The sequence below is a fragment of the Perissodus microlepis genome, chromosome 13, assembly GCF_051167445.1.
Source record: "Perissodus microlepis isolate ML-2025 ecotype Zambia chromosome 13, ASM5116744v1, whole genome shotgun sequence".
NCBI classification, from domain to species: Eukaryota; Metazoa; Chordata; class Actinopteri; order Cichliformes; family Cichlidae; genus Perissodus; species Perissodus microlepis.
The window spans coordinates 19,303,249-19,322,861 of NC_140473.1; the positions used below are offsets into that span (position 1 = coordinate 19,303,249).

The window sequence follows — 19,613 nt, forward strand, 5'->3', positions numbered from 1 at the left end:
GACAAGTTGAGGGGGTCTTCACCGATGATGCAGCTCGCCAACTCTGGACTTTCCTCAGCAGCTTGCGTACTACCCCTCACTCCTCCCCCTTCTTCCCTTTGCCATATCCACCCACCCATCCACCCACCAGCCCACCCTCTCCCTGTCTTTCTTACGCACACATACACACATACACTCAATCACGAATGCACAGGGATTGCAGCAGCAGCAGCAGCAGCAGCAGCAGCACTGCGAGATGGAGATCTCCGCTGCGTGTGTGAGTGCCTGTTCCCGGTGAGTGCAGGGACAAGAGCAAACGAGTGTCAGTGATGCTTGAATGAGGTGTATGAGGGAGAAGAGGGGGAGAGATCGGTGTAAAAGCCAGGAGGGGGGTGTCAGTGAGGACCCGATCAGGTTTTGAGGCAATGTCTGTCTGCTTCTTTCCCTCTTCTATCCCTATAACCTGAATCTTTGCCGGATGTGCCACAACTACTCCAGCTGTCACTGCACCGGCTGCCTCTCTCTCAGCACTCCCGCAGCCTGTGAGAGCTGCTCCAGTGGCTGGACAGTACCCTGGCACCCACTGAGTACATGGATGAGCAGTGGATCTACAGGGGATCTGTGCTATCTTGTCCTTTGCACCTTTGATCTGTTTCTCAAGGTAAGAGTTACTTCTTCTTTTTTTCTTTCTTTTTTTTGACTTGCACACACATTCACAGGTATTGTGATAAAAGTGGGTGATTCATTTAGTCTGCCTTTTAAAAATGTTACTAAATCAAAATGTCAAAGGCATGCACGCATTCTGATAGAAATTGGTTAAAGTCCTTGTGTTGCATGCATGTGTATATCCCTGCATGCATTAGATATGGATAAATTAGGGAGGGGGCATTTCTGCATCCAAGCATTTCAAGGTTTTATGACTAATCAGGAGAACACGTCAAAGGTTTTTCTCCACATCTGAAAATGAAGATGAATAGTGATGTAATTCGACTTTGATTAATGTACTTATCATTATGCATATCTTTGCAGCCTCTGATAGACATGCAGTATTTATCCAGTGAGGCATAGGCTGATTATCGAGATTGCTGTACTTGGGAATTGTCTGGGCTTGATAGTGAGGAATATTGATGAGCGCTCACTAATAGACTAGTGTAAAGACTATTGCATATTGTCCTGTCAGAATGATGATCATTTACGAGAAATCACCTATTGTAAGTAATGCGAACTATGTAAGAAATTCATATGCGGCGACTGATGTCCTCCTCAAGGCTGAATTTGATGAAAGGTGGATTCAGCCTTATCATGACTAAGGACATGTGTGATCTCGGAGCCTCTTGGGGTACTGCATCAAATCCAGAGCTGCACTTGTATTTGGTGTCAGCCGTAGCCGCCCCCCCTCTCTCTCTGTCCCTCTATTTTCTACACGTCAGTCCTTGACTACCAGAATTCACAGGAAACGTAGATATGGCACGGCTTTAAGGTGCCCCGCACAGAAGCAGCTTGTCTATTTAACCATTGTTTTCACTTGTTGTCTTGTACATGACACCTGAGTTAATCATCAGGTTTACCTGAGTAAACACGTATGCCCAAATCCCAGCCAGTTATTAATGAGTGAACTCATTAGGGAGATGTACTATAGATTTAACTGTCAAAGGGAAAGATGGACTTTGCCATTCCTTCATACAAGAAGAAGCCCACACTGGCAGTAGAGCATGTGATTGCCAAAAAAAAAGACCTTCTTCATGTCACCCTTTTCAAACTTCCTCTTCCCAAGGATCCATTTCACAGCCCGTGATCTCAGAGATACAGGGATGGGAGCTTTTTAAAAAACCCCGCTATTCATCTATAACAGAAAGTGCTTCACAGTGATAAAATTTTGAAGCCAATAAAGTCATAAAGCAAACTTTTACAGGTGTAGCCTGCAGCCAGTATAGATACAGATAGCTGGACGACAGCAGGAATGAGATGGTGTGCGTGTGTAGCCGGATGACTGTGATGCTCTCAAAACTGGCTGGGATGTCTTTCAAGAACTGAGGACGAGACTATATATTCCACCAAAGCGGCCTACAATGTTGCTGGAAGAAGAGGACTATTGAGAAAGCATTACTTGAGCGTGGACCAACTAAAGGCAAAACCTGTACACAGCCTCAAGGACTATCAAAGGAAAAGACTGCGAGGTGACATCTCGCCCTTTACATTGTGCTTATTAAGGCAAAGCTGGTGCAATGTCATTGTCTTTAATTTGTGCTAATAGTGAGTAAAAATTCCTCATTTAAAGTGGATGCATTGCACAGTAACGATGCACACAGTATAATACACAGTGAATGATGAGCACAGCAAAATCCCATCTTATAACAAAAACAGGGGATTTACTTTGCAGTACTCCAGTGTTTTAGAAGTCATTACTAAAATCACGAGCCATAGCATCAAAGAGCATTCACTGTTTATGTTGCGTTCAGTAAATTCATGTTTGAAGAGCAGGAGGCTACGATAGTTACTCAACCATTAATGAGAGTGGCCAGACAGTGTTCTCATATGTAAATATCCCACAGATGCACTTCAGTAATTATTGTGTTGATGCAGGCTGACAAGGATGTAAGGCGATCTGAGCAAAGCCGTCTCTTTCTCTCTGCTTTGCGTTGGGGCATAAATCATGAGTCAGCAGTGTTGCAGGCCTACTATTGCACTGAAAAATGGATCCAAACACCTATCAACATTCTTCATTAACAGTCACGTTTCTACCGCATTGTGATCACGATAATCAATCATGTTAGTGTAGCTAAAAGTGAGGTGTTTTCTTTTCTCATACATGCAGCATTTTAGGTTAAAGAACTGAAGGGCAATTGGAACAGACAACATGGTCTGCCAGGGTACATAAGGAGATTTCAGAGGATTACTTTTGCAATTTTAGAGTCAATGCATTATTCATAATCCTTTGGATAGCTGAGGCCAAATCAGGGAAGGACCTCAGGTCATTATCAGAGATAGCTTGCTTTGAGGAGGACGAGAAAGAAGATGACGAGGAAAAGGAGATTCTCTTTCAGCTGTTTGAATATATCCATGTGTGACAACAGTCTCTCTCTCAGCAGGGCTTTCGTCTCGCTCTCACTCTGCATATCTGACTTCCAACAATAATAAGTCACTGAAGAGCTTTTCTAGAGTCCCTTTATGTGAATTACCATTTAACTCCTTAGCATGCCTTACATGACTGCATAAGAAATTGTATGCACTTATAAGAGACTTCCTGCAGATGTGATTACCTTTTCAGCTGTGTGAGATTGGTATTTCTGAGTGTAAAATAGCATGAGCCCATGTGAAACAGCTGTGAACAAATGCTTTTTTTCCCCGTAGAAATGCCTCTGACAAACATCTCGCGCTCGAATCAAAGTGCATACTAAGCTATGTTTCAGAACAAATACCAGCTCCCAATAAAATTCATCTGCTCCATATTCCAAAACAACTGTGCGTAAATTCATGACCCAGCAGACCATATTGTTTTTGTACAATGAGACTGAGCTCGTTGCCTGCTTTTTTTTTTTTTTTCCTTTGCCTTTCTTTTTCCTCGTTTGGCACCGAAAGCGTCGCACTGACTAAAGTGACGCTAAGAGCTGTTGGCATGTATTGTTTTCTAGCATTGACAGGAAGCAAGATGAAACATAGTGTCCTCTAAATATATTCCATTTTACCAACAGTTAGAGCTGAGGGTTAGGTTAAAGTGGACACTCAGCAAGGTGAAGCACATGGCACAAGTCCCAAGAAATAAGCCCTTGTGCTTTGTGTTATCAGTCTCTCTCTGCTTTGGTGTTCATCTGTGTGTATGCGCCTCTTAGGATTCTGGCAAAGGCCTCTCTTTGAAAGGTGACAACAAGGCCAAAATACACTAACACTCACACACACACTCTGTCTCTCGTTCTTTCACTCACAGACAAGTGAATGAAAGTGAAGCACACACATATAGATATTTAAGTAGATCTATATTCTACAGTATATACAAATGCCCATGTACATGCAAATAAAATACAGGAGCAACTTACATGGAAAACTCTTTCCATCGTTAGAAAGTATGTGTGCTAGTCATATTACACTGAGTTATTCAATCTTTTGTAATTACTTTTTTGGTCATTATGTCACTGTAACTCCACATGAACTGCAGTTGTAGATCAGCTGCGAATGGGAAATGAACAATAATCCAATCTATCCATGCTTTTTGTTTTAAAAATTTCTTGGGAGTACTGAAACTGACAGTTAGGAAATGTCTCTTCAGTATAAATTTCCCCACCACAACAATCACATTGATAGATTTACAATGTCGCTAAATGATAAAACATGATTACTTTCCGAGAAGCTGCAACACCATGAATAGCTGGCTTTTGTGTGGTAATAAATGATTCATTGGAGTTTATTTATCGCGTGCTGTCTTGTCATATAAAAATGATTAACCAGCTCATTCTGATGTTTCCTTTCAGCCATATCAGACATCATTTCATTTCCTTGTGCTGCTTGATATATTTCATGTTCTAGATGTGAAATGTGTTTCATCACAGATGAGTCAGAAAATGTGTCATTTTTACTTGATCATATTGGTCTTATTTGGTCTTATTTGCACAGAGATTGGCATTAAGAGTAGTATTTATTTGGTTGTTTGTCTGTTTTTTTAATTCAGTTTGAGCTCCTCTGTGTGATCAAAACAGTTTATGATGTATCGCAGCATGAAGTTACGCAATAGAAAGTTAAATATCGATCTGCCCACAGTGCCGGTGCATCATTTGTGTGGTAGCAGGTAGATGAGATGCATCTTATGAATTAATGATTAATTACACTCTTTCAGTGTCACTTTACAGATACGAGATGTAAATATTTATTTTGAGGAACTGCAAAAACAAAAAACAAAAAAAATCCCTGAAACCACATAAAAATGCAGATCGAAAGCTGGAAACCAATCATTTCAGTTCAGGTTATTAAACTGTTGCATAAACCTATGTAATATTACCGATATGCTAACACAGCCAGTTAGGAAATATGCACTTTATAGCACTCTATAGTGTGCTATAGGATCACACTTAATATAGGTGTTTTTCGTTCAGAAATATGCTCAAGTAATATAATTGAATCTAAATTTGTGATAAACAGCAATCTGTAAACATTAAAATCTGAAGGTCAGTTCACACGGACGACTCACATGAAAGAGATTTCCGATACGATTGCAGAGCATCTCTAGGCTCTGACCTCGTCACTCCGCTTGGCACAGCAGCAACCAGGGAGTGACGATAATAAATTTCTCCCTACAGAGTTTAGACTCAGAGCCTGCAGGTGGATACAGGTGGAGGAGCCTAACGCTAGCTATTATTGCAGAGTTTAATATGTGTGGGCCACAGCTGCTGTGTCACCATTGCTTCTGGTATCAACCTCAGACCACAAGGGGAATATATATAAGCCTTGGGCTAAGCACCAACCACTCTGTGACCATTCCTTAACAAAACACCCCCAACTGTTGTGGGGAGAATGTTATCAAGCAACATAAAAGCAGCAGCTCACAATGACATGTTGTATGAAATATTATATAGCGTGGATAGCAGGAGGCGTGTGTGCATGGATGTACGGTAAGCATAAGGCTGGCAACGAGTGTGGCTGAGTGCATCGGTGCAAAGCAGAGAACAGCCGTTTAGATGTAATTATGATATGAAGAACAGTAAAACAAGCTGTCACGCAAACCCATTTGTTTGTATTGGAATGCCTTCCCAATAGGAATAAAAATATGATAATTGTATTTGCAAACAAAAAAATAAAAAGAAGAGCATCTCAATGTGAGTCTCATGTTTATATTTATTTCAAATACTTTTTCAAGGAACTAGCAGCAGATTTCACTTGAAACACCCCATATAAAAGTATTTCCATTTCACTGCTACATAAATCAGTGACATATAAAAGTGGTGTCATGCATTTGTAAAGCAAAAGGCAAAAGATAAAAAAATAAGAGCAGCAATTCAAAGTTATCATTCCCATGTGAATCTATGGCGCAGCAGTAGCAGACAGCAGCCTCGGCAATCCTATAGGCTGACGCTGATATGAAGCAAACAAAACCTAAACACATTAATGATGCTTACTTAAAATGTATTTCATAGCCTTCACATTAGCCTAACTACCAGATATTTTGGTTACTGATCTAAGTCAGTGATCTGGCATCTAAACTGCGGTAAGACATCAAGTTAACAGAAAAACTGTGCTTTTAGCTTGAGGTGTATATTTAGGCTGACAACTGATATAATGAAGAGGCAATAAACAGAGTATTGAATGATGGCAGCAGCAACAAGGAGAGCAGTGTGAACACAATTATTATTCTAAAAAGGTCTCTTGAAGCAAATTATCAAACAGTTGGCAGGGGACCGTGCTTATGAAATGCTACTGTCATGGCTGCAAGTGTTAGCATGAGGTGTGATTCAGAAACATTAACACAACGGAACGAGAGTTTAATCGAGCTTCAGTCGTGATGCGTGCAAACTAAATGGCACGTGCAAAGTAAATGTTATTTTGTATCTTAAGTGAGTTTGATTTTAGATTCTGGATCAGTTTTGGATGAGCACCGCTGGCCTGTTCGATTTTTCAACAGCACTGTTGTGTTTGGAAACATAATATTAAAAATGTTATTAAAAGAACAAAAAGTAAATGGGACCATTTTTCAGTCATCAGATACAGATGAAATATGATCATCTTTGTTCTTATTTTTACAGATTTCCTCCATGTTTAACACATTTATGTTGCAGATTAGTGCATCATCTGTACAGCATGGCAGCGGGTAGATGAGCTGCATCTTATGAATTAAGCACTTTGATTGTTGTTTATTACGCTGAGAAATACAGACACTACAAGTGCAAACTTTACAGAAAAACTGTCAGGAAATATGTACTTTTTAACATTGTATTATAGTTCTTCTCTATATATTTGGCTGGTTCTCATTGTAATTATTTAAAGATATCAAGCCGTTTGTACATGTATTGAATCATGCATGAATCACTGGAATCTTTTTCAAGTTGTCCTTATTAGTTACAGTTAAAATACGCTTATCAAATTTTTTCTATTATTAAAATAAATAAATAGCAAAAATAAATATTTAAATCTCAGTTTTGGGTTACTTTAATGGAGGTTTACAAGTGATATTCCAAAAAAGGAGAAAGGCATTAGGCCATCTGCCACAGTATCTTACCAAAGTCATCACATCACAAAGTCAACACACACTTTTTCTGTTTTGGCTGTTTCAGGAAATATGGTGAGCAAAGAGGACACCAAATGCGTTGTTCTCTCAAATTCAGATGAATCGGATTCAGAAACAGTTCCCTCACACAGCATTGACGCACAGTCCGGGTCCGAATCTGGCAAACAGCAGGTGAAAAAAAGAAACAAGGCTTTACAAGTGCGTTTTAAGGATATCTGCGAAGCTCAGAAAGAGCATCGTGCCAGACGCTCCAGGTCCATTTCCTGTAAAGTTACCCACAGAAAGTACATGACAATGCCTGCCCGGCGATCTATTCCTAACGTGACCAAGAGTACTGGTGTCCAGACTTCACCAGATCTTACAAAACGGTACAAGACTTTCCCATTTGAAAGGAAAAAAGGACACACCTTTAAACATGCTGCTTTGGTGGAAGAGTACAGAGGACAAAACAATGGATTTTTGAGTGACATAAAAGCAGTAGGAGATGATGGACAACCTACTGGGGAGTCATCTAAGTACAAGGGTAAGATTGTGGGGCAGACAAAAGCACTGCTTCACCACACTGATGACAGCAGTGATACAGAGGATTTGCTTTCCAGTGCCAACTGTGTGGATGGACCCTCACATTTCTCAGAAGAGGGTCATCCTACCAGCTCTCCTTCCAAAAGTGAACCAGAATACAAGGTTTGTGGGACAAGGACCAAACACAAAGGATTACCCAAAGAAGACATGGATGCCGACACTTCCTCAAAGCGCCAGCTAGCTGACTCAGAGTTTTTGCAGGACAAGCCAAAGGGCACAGGCCCTGTTGCATGGAACTCTTTGACACAGGTGGAGTCTTTAGGAAGCCCCTCTGTGAGCTGTAAACGGAAAAAGGATACACAGCTAAATGAGCAACAGTCTCAGACACTTCCCCATAGTGCCAAATGTTCTTTAAAGTCGCAAGGGCAGTGTCGGACAAGGCATGTGTCAGCCTCCTCTAAACTCCAGCGAACACATGGGGGTGACGAGGGCTTTCCTCCAGGAGCCACGGGCATCGGGAGCAGCCAGCAGATAATAACCTTATCTGGAGACAAGGATATCAAAGCACAGCTGCAGGCCATGGAAAGTCTCATCAGCTCAAGCCAGGAGACCATCAAGGTCCTTCTTGGAGTTATTCAGGAGCTGGAGAAAGGTGAAGCACAGAGAGAGGGGTGAGTAGAGTAATGTTTACAGTGAAAATGTTTGTGAAATGTTTGTGAAAGCTCCACATGAAACCTATATAGTATATCATCAAGTATATCATCCTTATACTGCCTTCTGTTTGGATGTCAGTCACTATCTGATATGTAGCCAAGTGCACAGCCATTGAGGTTACAGTGTTCCACACATAATTTTTTGACTATCAACAGTATGCCACCCAGGACCATGGTGAATCACATTTTGCAATAGCTATCAGTGTGAATGCAAATTTTCTTCAAAAATATGGATGTGACTAAGAGGTTTCTAGAACAATATATCTCTGAATATTTTAAAAGTTAAAAACGAGAGGAAAACAATATCTGGTGTGTTTTTAAGAAATGTGATTGGTGTTATTGGGAAGCATGAACTTGCACCACTCTTAGGTGTGGTAACATTTGACTTTTGGCATTAAATAGGAAGTTCAACTGTAGTTGATGGGAATGCCATTAGTCCTTCAGTCACTTTCACAGCAGCACAGTTGTAAAAACCTGTGCTCTATCACAACACAAAGAAAACTGTATTTAAGTTTCATCCACATCCAGTGCTGAACAAGGCACCCTGGTGTGACTCTGAGGAGCTTGGTTTTAAAGGCCCAATTAGTACAGCCTCATAACACGTTGCCTTTCATCTTCACAAAACTGTGCCTGCTGTAGTGATTTCACTGTGTTGTGCTCCAGCATTGTGCTCGAGTGTTATTAGAGAAGTGCAGTTACAGGACACAAAACTATTATCCTTATTTTGTGTTGTTTGTGTCAGTTATGCTTCCTTGAACCAAAAAGCAACTTAAAGTTTCCCCTTTTTTTAACCAGCATATATAATGTCCAACACAATGTCCACTCTTTATTAAACCTGTACTGTATGTCATTTGTGGTTTTAGCAAGGTGTTAGAAATAATCTACTCACTTTTTACTTACTTTTCAGCAAAAGTAAAGTGTTTTTGAGAAGCGACTTCACGGTTTACACTGGAAATAACATTATGGCAAAACCCCCTTTTTCTTTTGGAGGGGATTTTACTTTTTTTGCGTCATCTGTTCCACGAGACAATCCCAAACATAAACCAAAAATATGCAAAAGTACAGTAGGAGCTTTGATTGATGCATTTCCCCGTGATCTGTTTCACATCTTCTTAATTTTCATGATATCACAGGTTATTTTGGATACTTTTCAATGACAGCCTATGAAGAGGAAGTCCCATCAATGCCACATGTTTCACTTCTCTTATGGTTTTCCAGACCTTAACCTCAGTGTATCTCAGTGACATGTGATGCTTATTGTTAAACACTTATGAATGTGCTAAAAAAAAACAAAAAACAAAACCATATTAACAGTAAGAATATATAGCTCAGTATTTTTCTCATATATTAATCTAACTGTTATAATATTTGTCTACTGGCTTCATACAGTTCCGAAAGTCACTTCCCCAGCCTTGTTCAGGAAACACTTTCATTTCTCCACACAAAGATGTGTGTAGAACACAGAATAACACTGTATATAAAAAGTGGCATTTGAAACATGGTGGCTTGACCTAGTGAAGCTTCTGTTCGCATGTTATGCATTTCTCAGGCAGGCAGAGCAGCAGGCACGTAGGCAGGGGGGTGTAGTGAAACTAGAATGATGAGGCCAGGACATATCCCAGGACAGCTGACGTGGGCAAACAACACAGCAGTGAATCTGTGCCAACAAGCAGTCGGCTTAAAGAAAGACTTTCAAAGGCGCCGGTTTTTTTTTGTTTTTTTTGGTTGTTGTTGTTTTTTCCATGAAAAATCTATGAAGATCTTTTCTGTGTCACTGTGGTTTAATACAGAATCACAACAGTGAAGCATGAACATTAGACACTGAATACAAAAAAGGGTGTTGTGCTGAGTACATGCACTGATTGTAAATTTAGGTTAATGCACTTTTATTATTAAAGCAACTCTTTTTAATGATATGGGAGTACATGAAAACCTAGGCAACAGTGTAGCACTAGAGTAGATCTTTTTTCTGTGTAGTCAGTTACTGCCCTTGCTCACAGCTGTTCAAAGAGACTTTACTTGAGAACAGGGCAGGATGGATGAACTCAGTGACCTTGAGCTTCCATCAGCATTTTCGATCCATGAAGAAGCCCTTCTGTCTCCTCCGATGAGGTCACCTTTCATGTCACGGTGAACATTTGAGGTGCAGCTCTTCCACGTGTCATCCATCAGGTACAAAGGGCTAGCGTGACAGCAAGCAATTACATGTGTGGCTCGAAAACAAAATATCCTATCATTCCCATCCCACGCGGTCCAACAGTCTATTCAGCGACATATTGCCAATAACAAAAAGCCCACCTGCATGCTCATCTAAACTCAAATGATGAAACAGAAACTAATGAAAGTCAGAGAACGCCACACTAACAAAAGTCATTGGATATTTAGTGTGTCCTCTTTAGCATGTGCACATTTTGTATGAGCCTTATGTGCCACCTGGCTTGCAGCTGGTGTTTGCAGAGGGCTTCCAACATAAAAACAACAGACAACACAGCCTGGGGGCAATACACCTCAGCCACAAACTGAGTAGATACAGTGCTGTTTATTGCATTTTGAAAAAGTATGTCTGTAACAAGTTGACCTTTATGGGAAAGATGTACAATGTGCTGTAGCACATAATGTAAAGATATCGATTTTTTTTATTACACAAGAGCTGCATTTAGTTGTTTCCTCCTATTGCCTATAGACAATTCAAAGTATGTCATGGCAAAGCAAGGTAATCCTATTATGTTAAATCAGCAAGTCTACACGCTTGATTAGCCAAATCTGAGAGAACTGCAGGATCAAAATCCCCGCTGCATTTTCAACTGTTAGCAAAGAGCAACCCTGAGTGAAAACAAACCTGAGCAAATCTGTGTGATAGCCGATGCCCACAGGTGTTGAAATATGAAGGCGAAGCCTGTCACTGGAGCTCACGTATATCTTTCCATCTCTCCCTTCACAGGCTCTCCTACCGAACAGGACAAGACACAGCAAATTGTGACACTTGTCGAAACAGCGCCTGCATCATTTACAGGTGGGCTTCTTGCACTGTCTGTATAACGCATTGAATCAATTTGAAAGGGGTCCTTACGAGACTCATCTGGCGCAGTCATGCATTAGTGTCCAGAAAATGCAAAATCAAATACACTGTATGCACAACATTGCATCTAGAGTGGTTTGACTGAGGCAGAAAATCTGAAGAGTACTGAAAATGTTAAAGTCAAATCTTTTAGGTGTGACATTAAATGGAATTCAGAAGAGAGGAATCATAAAATACACATCAAGGTCACGGAAGAAGTACAGATGTAATACCGCTGACAGTGCTGTGTATTGGGTGTTGCATTGTTTTACTATACAGTGGATGATGGCTCCAATATTATTTGCAGAGGTTTCTGGGAAATATACGAGTTGGTATGACAGAATGAGTAACAATACACAACAGTGGGAAGTGAGTTGTATATAAAGTAGGAAATACTGTGATCCCATCACAGAGTATGTGAGGAGCTCAAATAAAACATACTTGGAAACTCCAAATGCTTTCTTCTGAGTCCAAAGTGTATGTATTCTCATACGTTCTAAGTGTAAAAAAATGTCCCAGAAGCATGAGGAAAATCCACTCAAGCTGTACTCGTGTCATTTGTCACTTCTATCTAAAAGTGTCTACTGCTACAACTCGCTGTTACCTTGTTCTCCAAAATTGTGAAACATGAAAGCGTTTGGAAAATGCTCTTATCCCCAGAAAACACACTGACCTCTGAGACCTCCCAGTTTTTTTCATATAGGCACGAGTCAAAGAGCTTAAAAAAAAAAAAAAAAAAAAAAAACACCATCACATTATTTGCAGATTTCAACTTTACCTTTTTTTTTTTTTTTAAATATAAAAGTTTGTTGCCATATGGAAATGTTCCTTCCCACTTCTGCTTCATACTTCCCCTTTTAGACAATAGACTCCATACATAAGATAATGTTGGCAGCCCATTTATACTCCACTGATCTTCTGAATTATTTTTGAATATGTTCCTGATATTTACAACACCAGGAATATTTGAAAGTGATTTGGACAAAGAATTAACACTGCCTTGGACCGGATTTTCTCTTCGTGTAACATTTCCTGCAAAATCATACCAACTCTGTCTGCTTATTTGAAGAGTGCATTGTGTCAAGTTGGCCCGGACTGTGGTGACAGGACCTAAAAACAGGAACTTAGTTACATGTAGGCTACTAGAGGAAGAAAAATAACAAACAACAACAACAACAAAAAGGCCCTTTAAAAAAAACACATTAGTTCTAGACTGGCATTCAACAGTGTCACATTCACATCACCAGTTTGCATATGCTTAAAATTTGATAAAAACACAAGATATTGCTTGTGCAATTGTAGATTCATATTTCATTCAAATTATCATATCTAACATTTTGCAAAAGTCCAGAGTCACCCCTCATATCTATACAGTAGCATAGTCAGAGCTTCTTGTCATTTTTTAAAGTGGTCTTGAACAACACTTCTGCAGCCTTTCTAAAGAGGTTTTGAAGTTTTTCTTTGCTTTTTCGTTCATTTTCAGTCTATTTCTTGTACTTAAGAAGAATATATTTTTTGCCTGACCTGTGAATCATTCAAACATAAAAAAGGCACCTAACTCTAGGGACATACCAGTGTTGTGTCTACACATAACAGACAACCCTATTTTACATTTTTATCTTTAGGCACTTTATTGGTAGCAGCCTGTCACAAAAACGCACAGCTTGCTCCCATATCTTAAGTTTAATGTATAAAAAATGTCAAAAGACACAGTTTGACAGGCATAAAAGGGAAACGGCGATAAAAGGCTGGGGAGCGCCAAATTGCACAAGGTCTTACGACAGGTCTTACAGAAGTATAAAATTATGAACACAAAAAAGTTCTGTCAGAAATTTCACCCCCCACGCAACAGCATCTGGAAGACACCTGATTGGCATCGATTTCAGTTTTCACCAAGACAAGGATCCTAAACACCCTGCCAATACAATTAAAGCATACCTGGGTAGAAAAACACGTAGTGGTACAGTATCAGTCATGGACTGGCTTCAACTTTATTGAAGCAGTAAGAAATCATCTTGATAGAGAACAGAATAAAAGGTCATTCAAATCCAAAAGAACTTCAAGAAGAAAATTGAGTTCAACCCCATTTCTCAGGAGATTATTAGACTTGAATTTCATTCGCACGTATGGGAAATTGATAGGTGTCAGCAGTTAGAATTTTAAGGCTATCTTTATTATATCTGACCTGAAGGGAGCCTTCAGTCTCATTTATTGATCCTGGAAGGGATTGTGCATGCCAGGCTAAGTTTTTGCAGTTTTTAAACAGATGGTCTTCGGGGAAGGACACACACTACTCATCCATGCATTTGTATAGCACCTGAAGAAATCAAATTAAACAAGACCCACCTGGCTGGTAAGAGAAGAACTGTTGTCTTCCCCCAAACACTTCACTGCCCTCTTCCTCTTTCCACTCAAATTCAGACCCCTCTCTTAGTCTAAAGCACTTCACTGAGCTAGAAAATGGAAGAGGAAAAAAGAACTGAGTCATCTTTCTTCAAAGAGAGGAGTAAACAACCTCAGAAAAAAAATCAGTAAATATGAGAAACCCTGGAAAGTGTGGATCATTTTGTAATTTAAAAACAGTTTTATTAGGCTAATAAGTAGGAAGATTTTGTCGCATACTGATCTAGTAGAAATACAGGCAGCTGATTGTCTTGTAAACCCTGCCAAGCCCTGGAGCTCTCTCTTGTTTCATGTTTTCTTTCTATGATTCTCCTTCTTTGGGAAGGCTCTTCTTAGTTATTCTAGGAAATACTTTCTGTAAATCTGAAGAAAATCTAGGTGCCAAGGAAAACACAAGTGCTATCCTCCTATTGTTTCGGTTATTAAATTAAGCTTGAATTTTGTGTGCAGCGGCAGACAGGATTACATAGAATGAATAAGGCTTGTATTACTCTGTAGCCACTACACTATGCAGTCATTATTTAGTTCAAGTAAAATGAAAAACCTGTTTACTGTCAGATTAAATGAGTTAGTTATTGGTGATCTTTAATAACAATTTAAATTTCTGAAGTTTATATCTCCTTTTATCACTAAATGAAAGCCACTATTTCCCTAAAAAACTATGTTTTTATTTGTACTTTGTGTTTTAGCACTTTGCAATACTGGCATATTCACAATACTAGCAATAGTAACATTGCTGACAAAGTAACATATAATCAAATAATATAAGTAATATATACCTTCACCCTCCAGCTCCAGTAGTGAGTTCCATAGTCTTTAAATTTTAGTGAGACAACTTATATTTAAAATTAAGTAGCGAAAACAGAGTTTGGCATCTAAGCTCATCTCTATCTCTCCCTCTATTCAGACACATTCAGACTAGGGAGTTATAAGCAAACATCCCCTGGAGCCTATAGGTAGATATTCGGGTGGTGGAGGGGTTGAAATAGCAGATGGTGGGATAGGTTGAGGCATGTAAGTTTGTGCGAAGAGAAATGCAGCTGAAGTTGTCTAAGCTAGTCCATAGACTTCACCCCATAAATCCGACATGGAACGTACGGGAAAAAAATAAATGCTAAATAATTGAACATCCTCTGGTTTTAAGAGGTTTACAGAGAGTAGTATAGATCTGTCATTTCTATTATTCTATTAATAGATCATTACTACAAGTCTATAAATGTAAAGATGTATATGAATTTTGCAATATTATGATGAAGAACGCATCATGGACTCATTCAAGATGTGAACTGAGACAAAGACAGATTTGTAAACATATATCATCTTTTGTTCATCCTTCTAGGTACATACACTAACCAGACACTTTATTAGTTACACTTCTAGTATCAGGTTTGACCTGCTTTTGCCTTCAGAGCTCCCTTTATTCTTTTGGGATAGATTCAACAATTTGCTAAAAACACAGTCAGAGATTTTGGCCCATGTTGACGTGATAGCATCACACAGATGCTGCAGATATGTCAGCTGCACATGCATGAAGTGAATCTCCTGTTCAACCACATCCCAAATGTGTTCTATTGGACAAGGATGTGATGTTTGTGGAGGCCATTACAGTGAACTCATCGTCATGTTCAAGAAATCAGTTTGAGATGATATGAGCTTTTTGATAGGATGAGTTATCCTCCTGGAAGCAGCCATCAGAAGACGATATACTGTTGTCATAAAGGGATGGACATGGTCAGCGAGGCAGGCAGTGGCATTTAAACGATGCTTGCAGGTAATAAGTGGCCCAAAGTGTGCCAAGAAAATATCAAAAAAAACGATTACACCAAAAGCGCAAGTCTAAAACATAGATATTAGGCAGGGTTGATCCCTGTTTTCATGTTGTTTATGCAAGACTGATCACATCATCCAAATGTCAGAGCAGAAATCAAGACTCTTCAGACCAGGAAATGTTTTTTTATCCCTCTTGCCAGGTTTATGTGATCTTGTGCAAACTGTAGCCTCAGTTTCTTCTTTTAGACTGACAGAAATGACACCACTATGGTCTGCTGCTATTGTACCCTATCAAAGTTCAATGTGACAAATTTACTGATGCATTCAGAGGTGTTTTGCTGAAAACTTGGAACAAGTTGTTACTGTTGCCTTCCTATCAGCTTAAAGTATTTGGGTTTCTCACTGGACAAACTAGTTTTTCTTTTTTTAGACCATTCTCTGTAAACATCGAAGATGAAAAGTCCCAGTAGATTACCCAGTATTTCTCAAATACTCAGACCAGCCCATCAGGTACCAAGAACTGTGGCATGTTCAAAGTCACGTAAATCACCTTTCTTCCCGATTCTGATGCTCGGTTTGAATTTAAGCAGGCTGTCTTGATCGTGTCTACTTGCCTAATTGCATTGAGTTGCTGCCAAGTGAGGGCTTGTTATTATGATTATTATTATGGCTTCACTTTTTATCATTAGCACCCAGCTGAACAGATGTGAGTGTATGTATGGTATTACAGGTGATCTCTTGTGGTAAAGCCTTTATACTGCAGTGTGTATGTTGATTTGTGTCTTTATCGACTAGACAGGCCTTTTCATTAATTTTAACTACAGACTAGTCTCCCAGGCTAGTCCAGGAATCTTCAAGCTGCGCAGTGAAGGGATCTCCTGTGACTGACACATAAAGACACATGGTCAGGCAGTGATTTAGGAAGAACTTGATTTGCTTTTGCATTGCATTTTAATTGGCAGAGCAGCAGCATTTATCGCTTGATCATGCTCATTTAATTGTGGGAAGCTAAAATCGTGATCAAGATTAAAATTTGGTCCATTATCCAGCCCGAGTATCTAAGTGTGAAGCAGGAAGGCCTCTGCAAAGAAGAGCAATTTGAACTGTAGAGCACAATTTCTCTTTTTCAGTTCACTGATGGTATCTCGATAAGACACAGTTGTGGCATTTCTATATGTCAGCGAAGCAACTTGGCTTAATTAACAAACTCTAAGAAAAATTAAATGGCAAAAACATTGTCTTCAGCCTATTGTCAGTAAAGCAAAGCAAGCAGTATATGGTAATAAAGCTGCAATGATGATGCACTCTGCAGCGTGACGGTAAAACGGAAGATTATCATTTCATCTGCGCACTATATCATTACATTTAGTTTGTTTGTTGTTGTTTTTTGGTTAATCTAATTTGGTTTAGTAGTCATTGAATGGTGCAGAACTATAGTTTGAAGGCAGGTATTGGGGCACTATGTCATTCTGCAATAGTATTTATTGTTAACCAGGAATGCTCAAACTTTCAAAGACAGTATTGTTTTCTTCAATAGAGAATTAAATTATCTCTTTATTCTTTACCTTCAAGTGTATTTTGCCTTGTCTCCTCAAACTACCTCATTATTCAAACGGCTGAATGATCCCATCACAGCATCCCTGTTTTTTAATCTGCTGAGTTAATCTGCTGCTAAAACAACTGCAATCACGATGCTGGACAAACTACTCTATGTGACACTTTGATAAGAAAGGCTTGGGTACAGTGAGGAAAATTAAAACCAGGCAAGAACAGCAAGTTGGGACCAATTACCCCTCAAATTTAGACAACTAGTAACTGTGTGCTGGAACTGAAACCTGGATTATCAGCCGCTGAAATGCTTGAGTTCAGAGTCCTCCAGCATATCCAATGCATCCAATAAATTCAACCACTCTAGTGGATGCTGAGATGAGGTAGTCAATCTGTGCATCTTATCTAGGCTTCAGCTCTCGCTCTCCCACTCTTTGTATAATGCTGCATCTTACTTATCACTGCAACAAAGATGGCATATATATATATATATATATATATATATATATATATATATATATATATATGGCAAGTAAAGAAACGCTAGAGAGGCTATGTCTATAGACAAAACAATTACAGGCTTGTCTCTTTATTAAAATCAAACTACCATAAAATTAGGATGTAGTACATTTCTTTGTAAGTGAGCAAACTTACAAATTAGGGCAGGATATCAACTAATTATTTCTCTCTGTGTGTGTATATCTATACATGTGTGTGTTTGTCTGTTTTATAGCAATCGCACCGTTGGAAATTTGGAAAGCAGCATGTTTTGAACAGGTCCAAAATGGAGGACATTATGATAGCTTATTAGCTGTGTGGTATCGTAGCTTGGGCAGTACAGTGTTGCAGTGGTTAGCATGTTGCCTTATAGCAAGAAGGGCTTCAGTTTGAATCCACCAATCAGCTGGGGCCTGTGGACTTCCCTGTGTCTCTGTTCTCTTTGGGTACTCCGGCTTCCTCCCACAACTTTAGCAGCCTGTGAACGTGAGTGTGAATGGCTGTTAGCTCTGCACTACAGTAGCGACCTGTTTAGGGTGTACCCCGCCTTTCACTGGGATAGGTTCCAGCATTCCTGTGACCTTGAATTGGATAGAGGGAAGAAGATGAATGGATACCTAGCTACTAGCAGTTAGCAGGTTTGCTAGCTCAGATAGCCTTTTGCTGTCCTCTTTATTAACTCTTCATTCAAGGAAATACCACAGAGAATCAAAAACATGAAGCCTTTACACAACAAAAATAACTCAACTCAGAGATGCAGACAGCTTCAGCGCTTTATATTTTCTTGCTATACTTACCAGTGTGTGTTCAAAGAGGATTTACAAGAGCATCAGTTGCAAATTATATGAGGCCTACCACTGAGTCAACCTAGACTACAGCAGGAAGCCCATATCAGAAAAAACATGCTCAGATCAAAACATTAACAGCTTCTATTCCTGCCACCACTGTGTTGTCTAAGACCCAGCATTTGAAACAAAAGTATATAATGTAGTGTTTCCAATTTGGAACTAACAATGACTTTGAAGAACAGTTAAGTTCAGGAAAAAGCAACTGCAGTTCAATATGATGAGACACAAGGAGCTAATTAGCACTTGTGTCCCATGCTGAGATAGCGGAGCTGTGGTTGTTTTGTTGAACAATTGTCAAGATTGCCTGTTCTATGCTCATTAATTAGATTGTTTTTTTATTTCTCCATGCATCTTTGAAGCAGAAAACAGTGTAGCACAACAGCAGAGGCTTTTATTTCCGATATACATGACAGGGAGAGACTTTCTACATGTCATTTACTGTAGTAAACCTGTGGGAAGTTTCTGCTTCAACTGTTGCCTGTCAGCAGAGGAAATGACTGTCATTCTCTGGTGATTTATCTATGATGCCCCATCATGCAGTTCTGAGGATGTTACACTGCTGGGCCTGAACCGCTCATTTTGTCAAGTAGATAGTTTGAACTGTGAATGGCCGAAGGGGAAATCATAGGAGGGGAAATGACTTTACATTGAAAGGTGTCAGCAGCAGAAAGAACAGAGAATAGAAGAAAGCAGGTGTACACTGCTGAATGAATAGACTGTGCTATGCTAAAAAGACATCTCACGGCTGCAGTATCCCTCCCAGGAGCAACAATCATTGAATGGTGCTCAGCACACCACGACCGCAGACAAACAAACTGCTCGCCACTGATCAGAGCAACAGCTACTCACACTGCATAGCTAAAGAGATGATTAATCTGCTTTGGTGAATGCCCTAGAAAAGCTTCCCTGTTTCCAGCCGCTTCAATCTGTTGTGTACAGAGATGATCTTAGATATAGGGCTTTTTGTTTGCTGAAGCACCTGCTCCCCAGTGCCACCCGCATCGTACGGCGCTGCCTCTGGCTTCCCATAGAGGCATTTGTCCACAGCATGCGGTAATTGTAGT

The 19,613-nt window shown here is 39.7% G+C and overlaps 2 protein-coding genes across 4 annotated transcripts in view; one reads left to right on the top strand and one right to left on the bottom strand.

Annotated features, from left to right (window-relative positions):
* Positions 1-19,613, top strand: part of insyn2ab (inhibitory synaptic factor 2Ab) — a 23,265-nt gene continuing 3,652 nt past the window's right edge. For 2 of the 3 annotated variants that reach the window (XR_014801934.1, XM_084948317.1), the window contains exons 1-4: positions 1-273; positions 478-640; positions 7,236-8,382; positions 11,366-11,437. Coding sequence is in view for 2 of the 3 variants with exons in the window: in XM_084948317.1 (XP_084804443.1) it covers positions 7,241-8,382; positions 11,366-11,437 (1,214 nt within the window). In the remaining variant the exon portion in view is untranslated. The other variant, XM_084948318.1, reaches the window with a different exon arrangement.
* The window catches only part of LOC146375057 (indoleamine 2,3-dioxygenase 2-like), a 21,562-nt gene continuing 12,258 nt past the window's right edge, over positions 10,310-19,613 (bottom strand). The window contains exons 11-12 of the mRNA XM_084948319.1: positions 11,264-11,371; positions 10,310-10,606 (exon numbers count right to left, since the gene is read on the bottom strand). Of these exons, the coding sequence (XP_084804445.1) occupies positions 10,429-10,606; positions 11,264-11,371 (286 nt within the window). The 3' untranslated portion in view covers positions 10,310-10,428. The remainder of the gene's footprint in view (positions 10,607-11,263; positions 11,372-19,613) is intronic.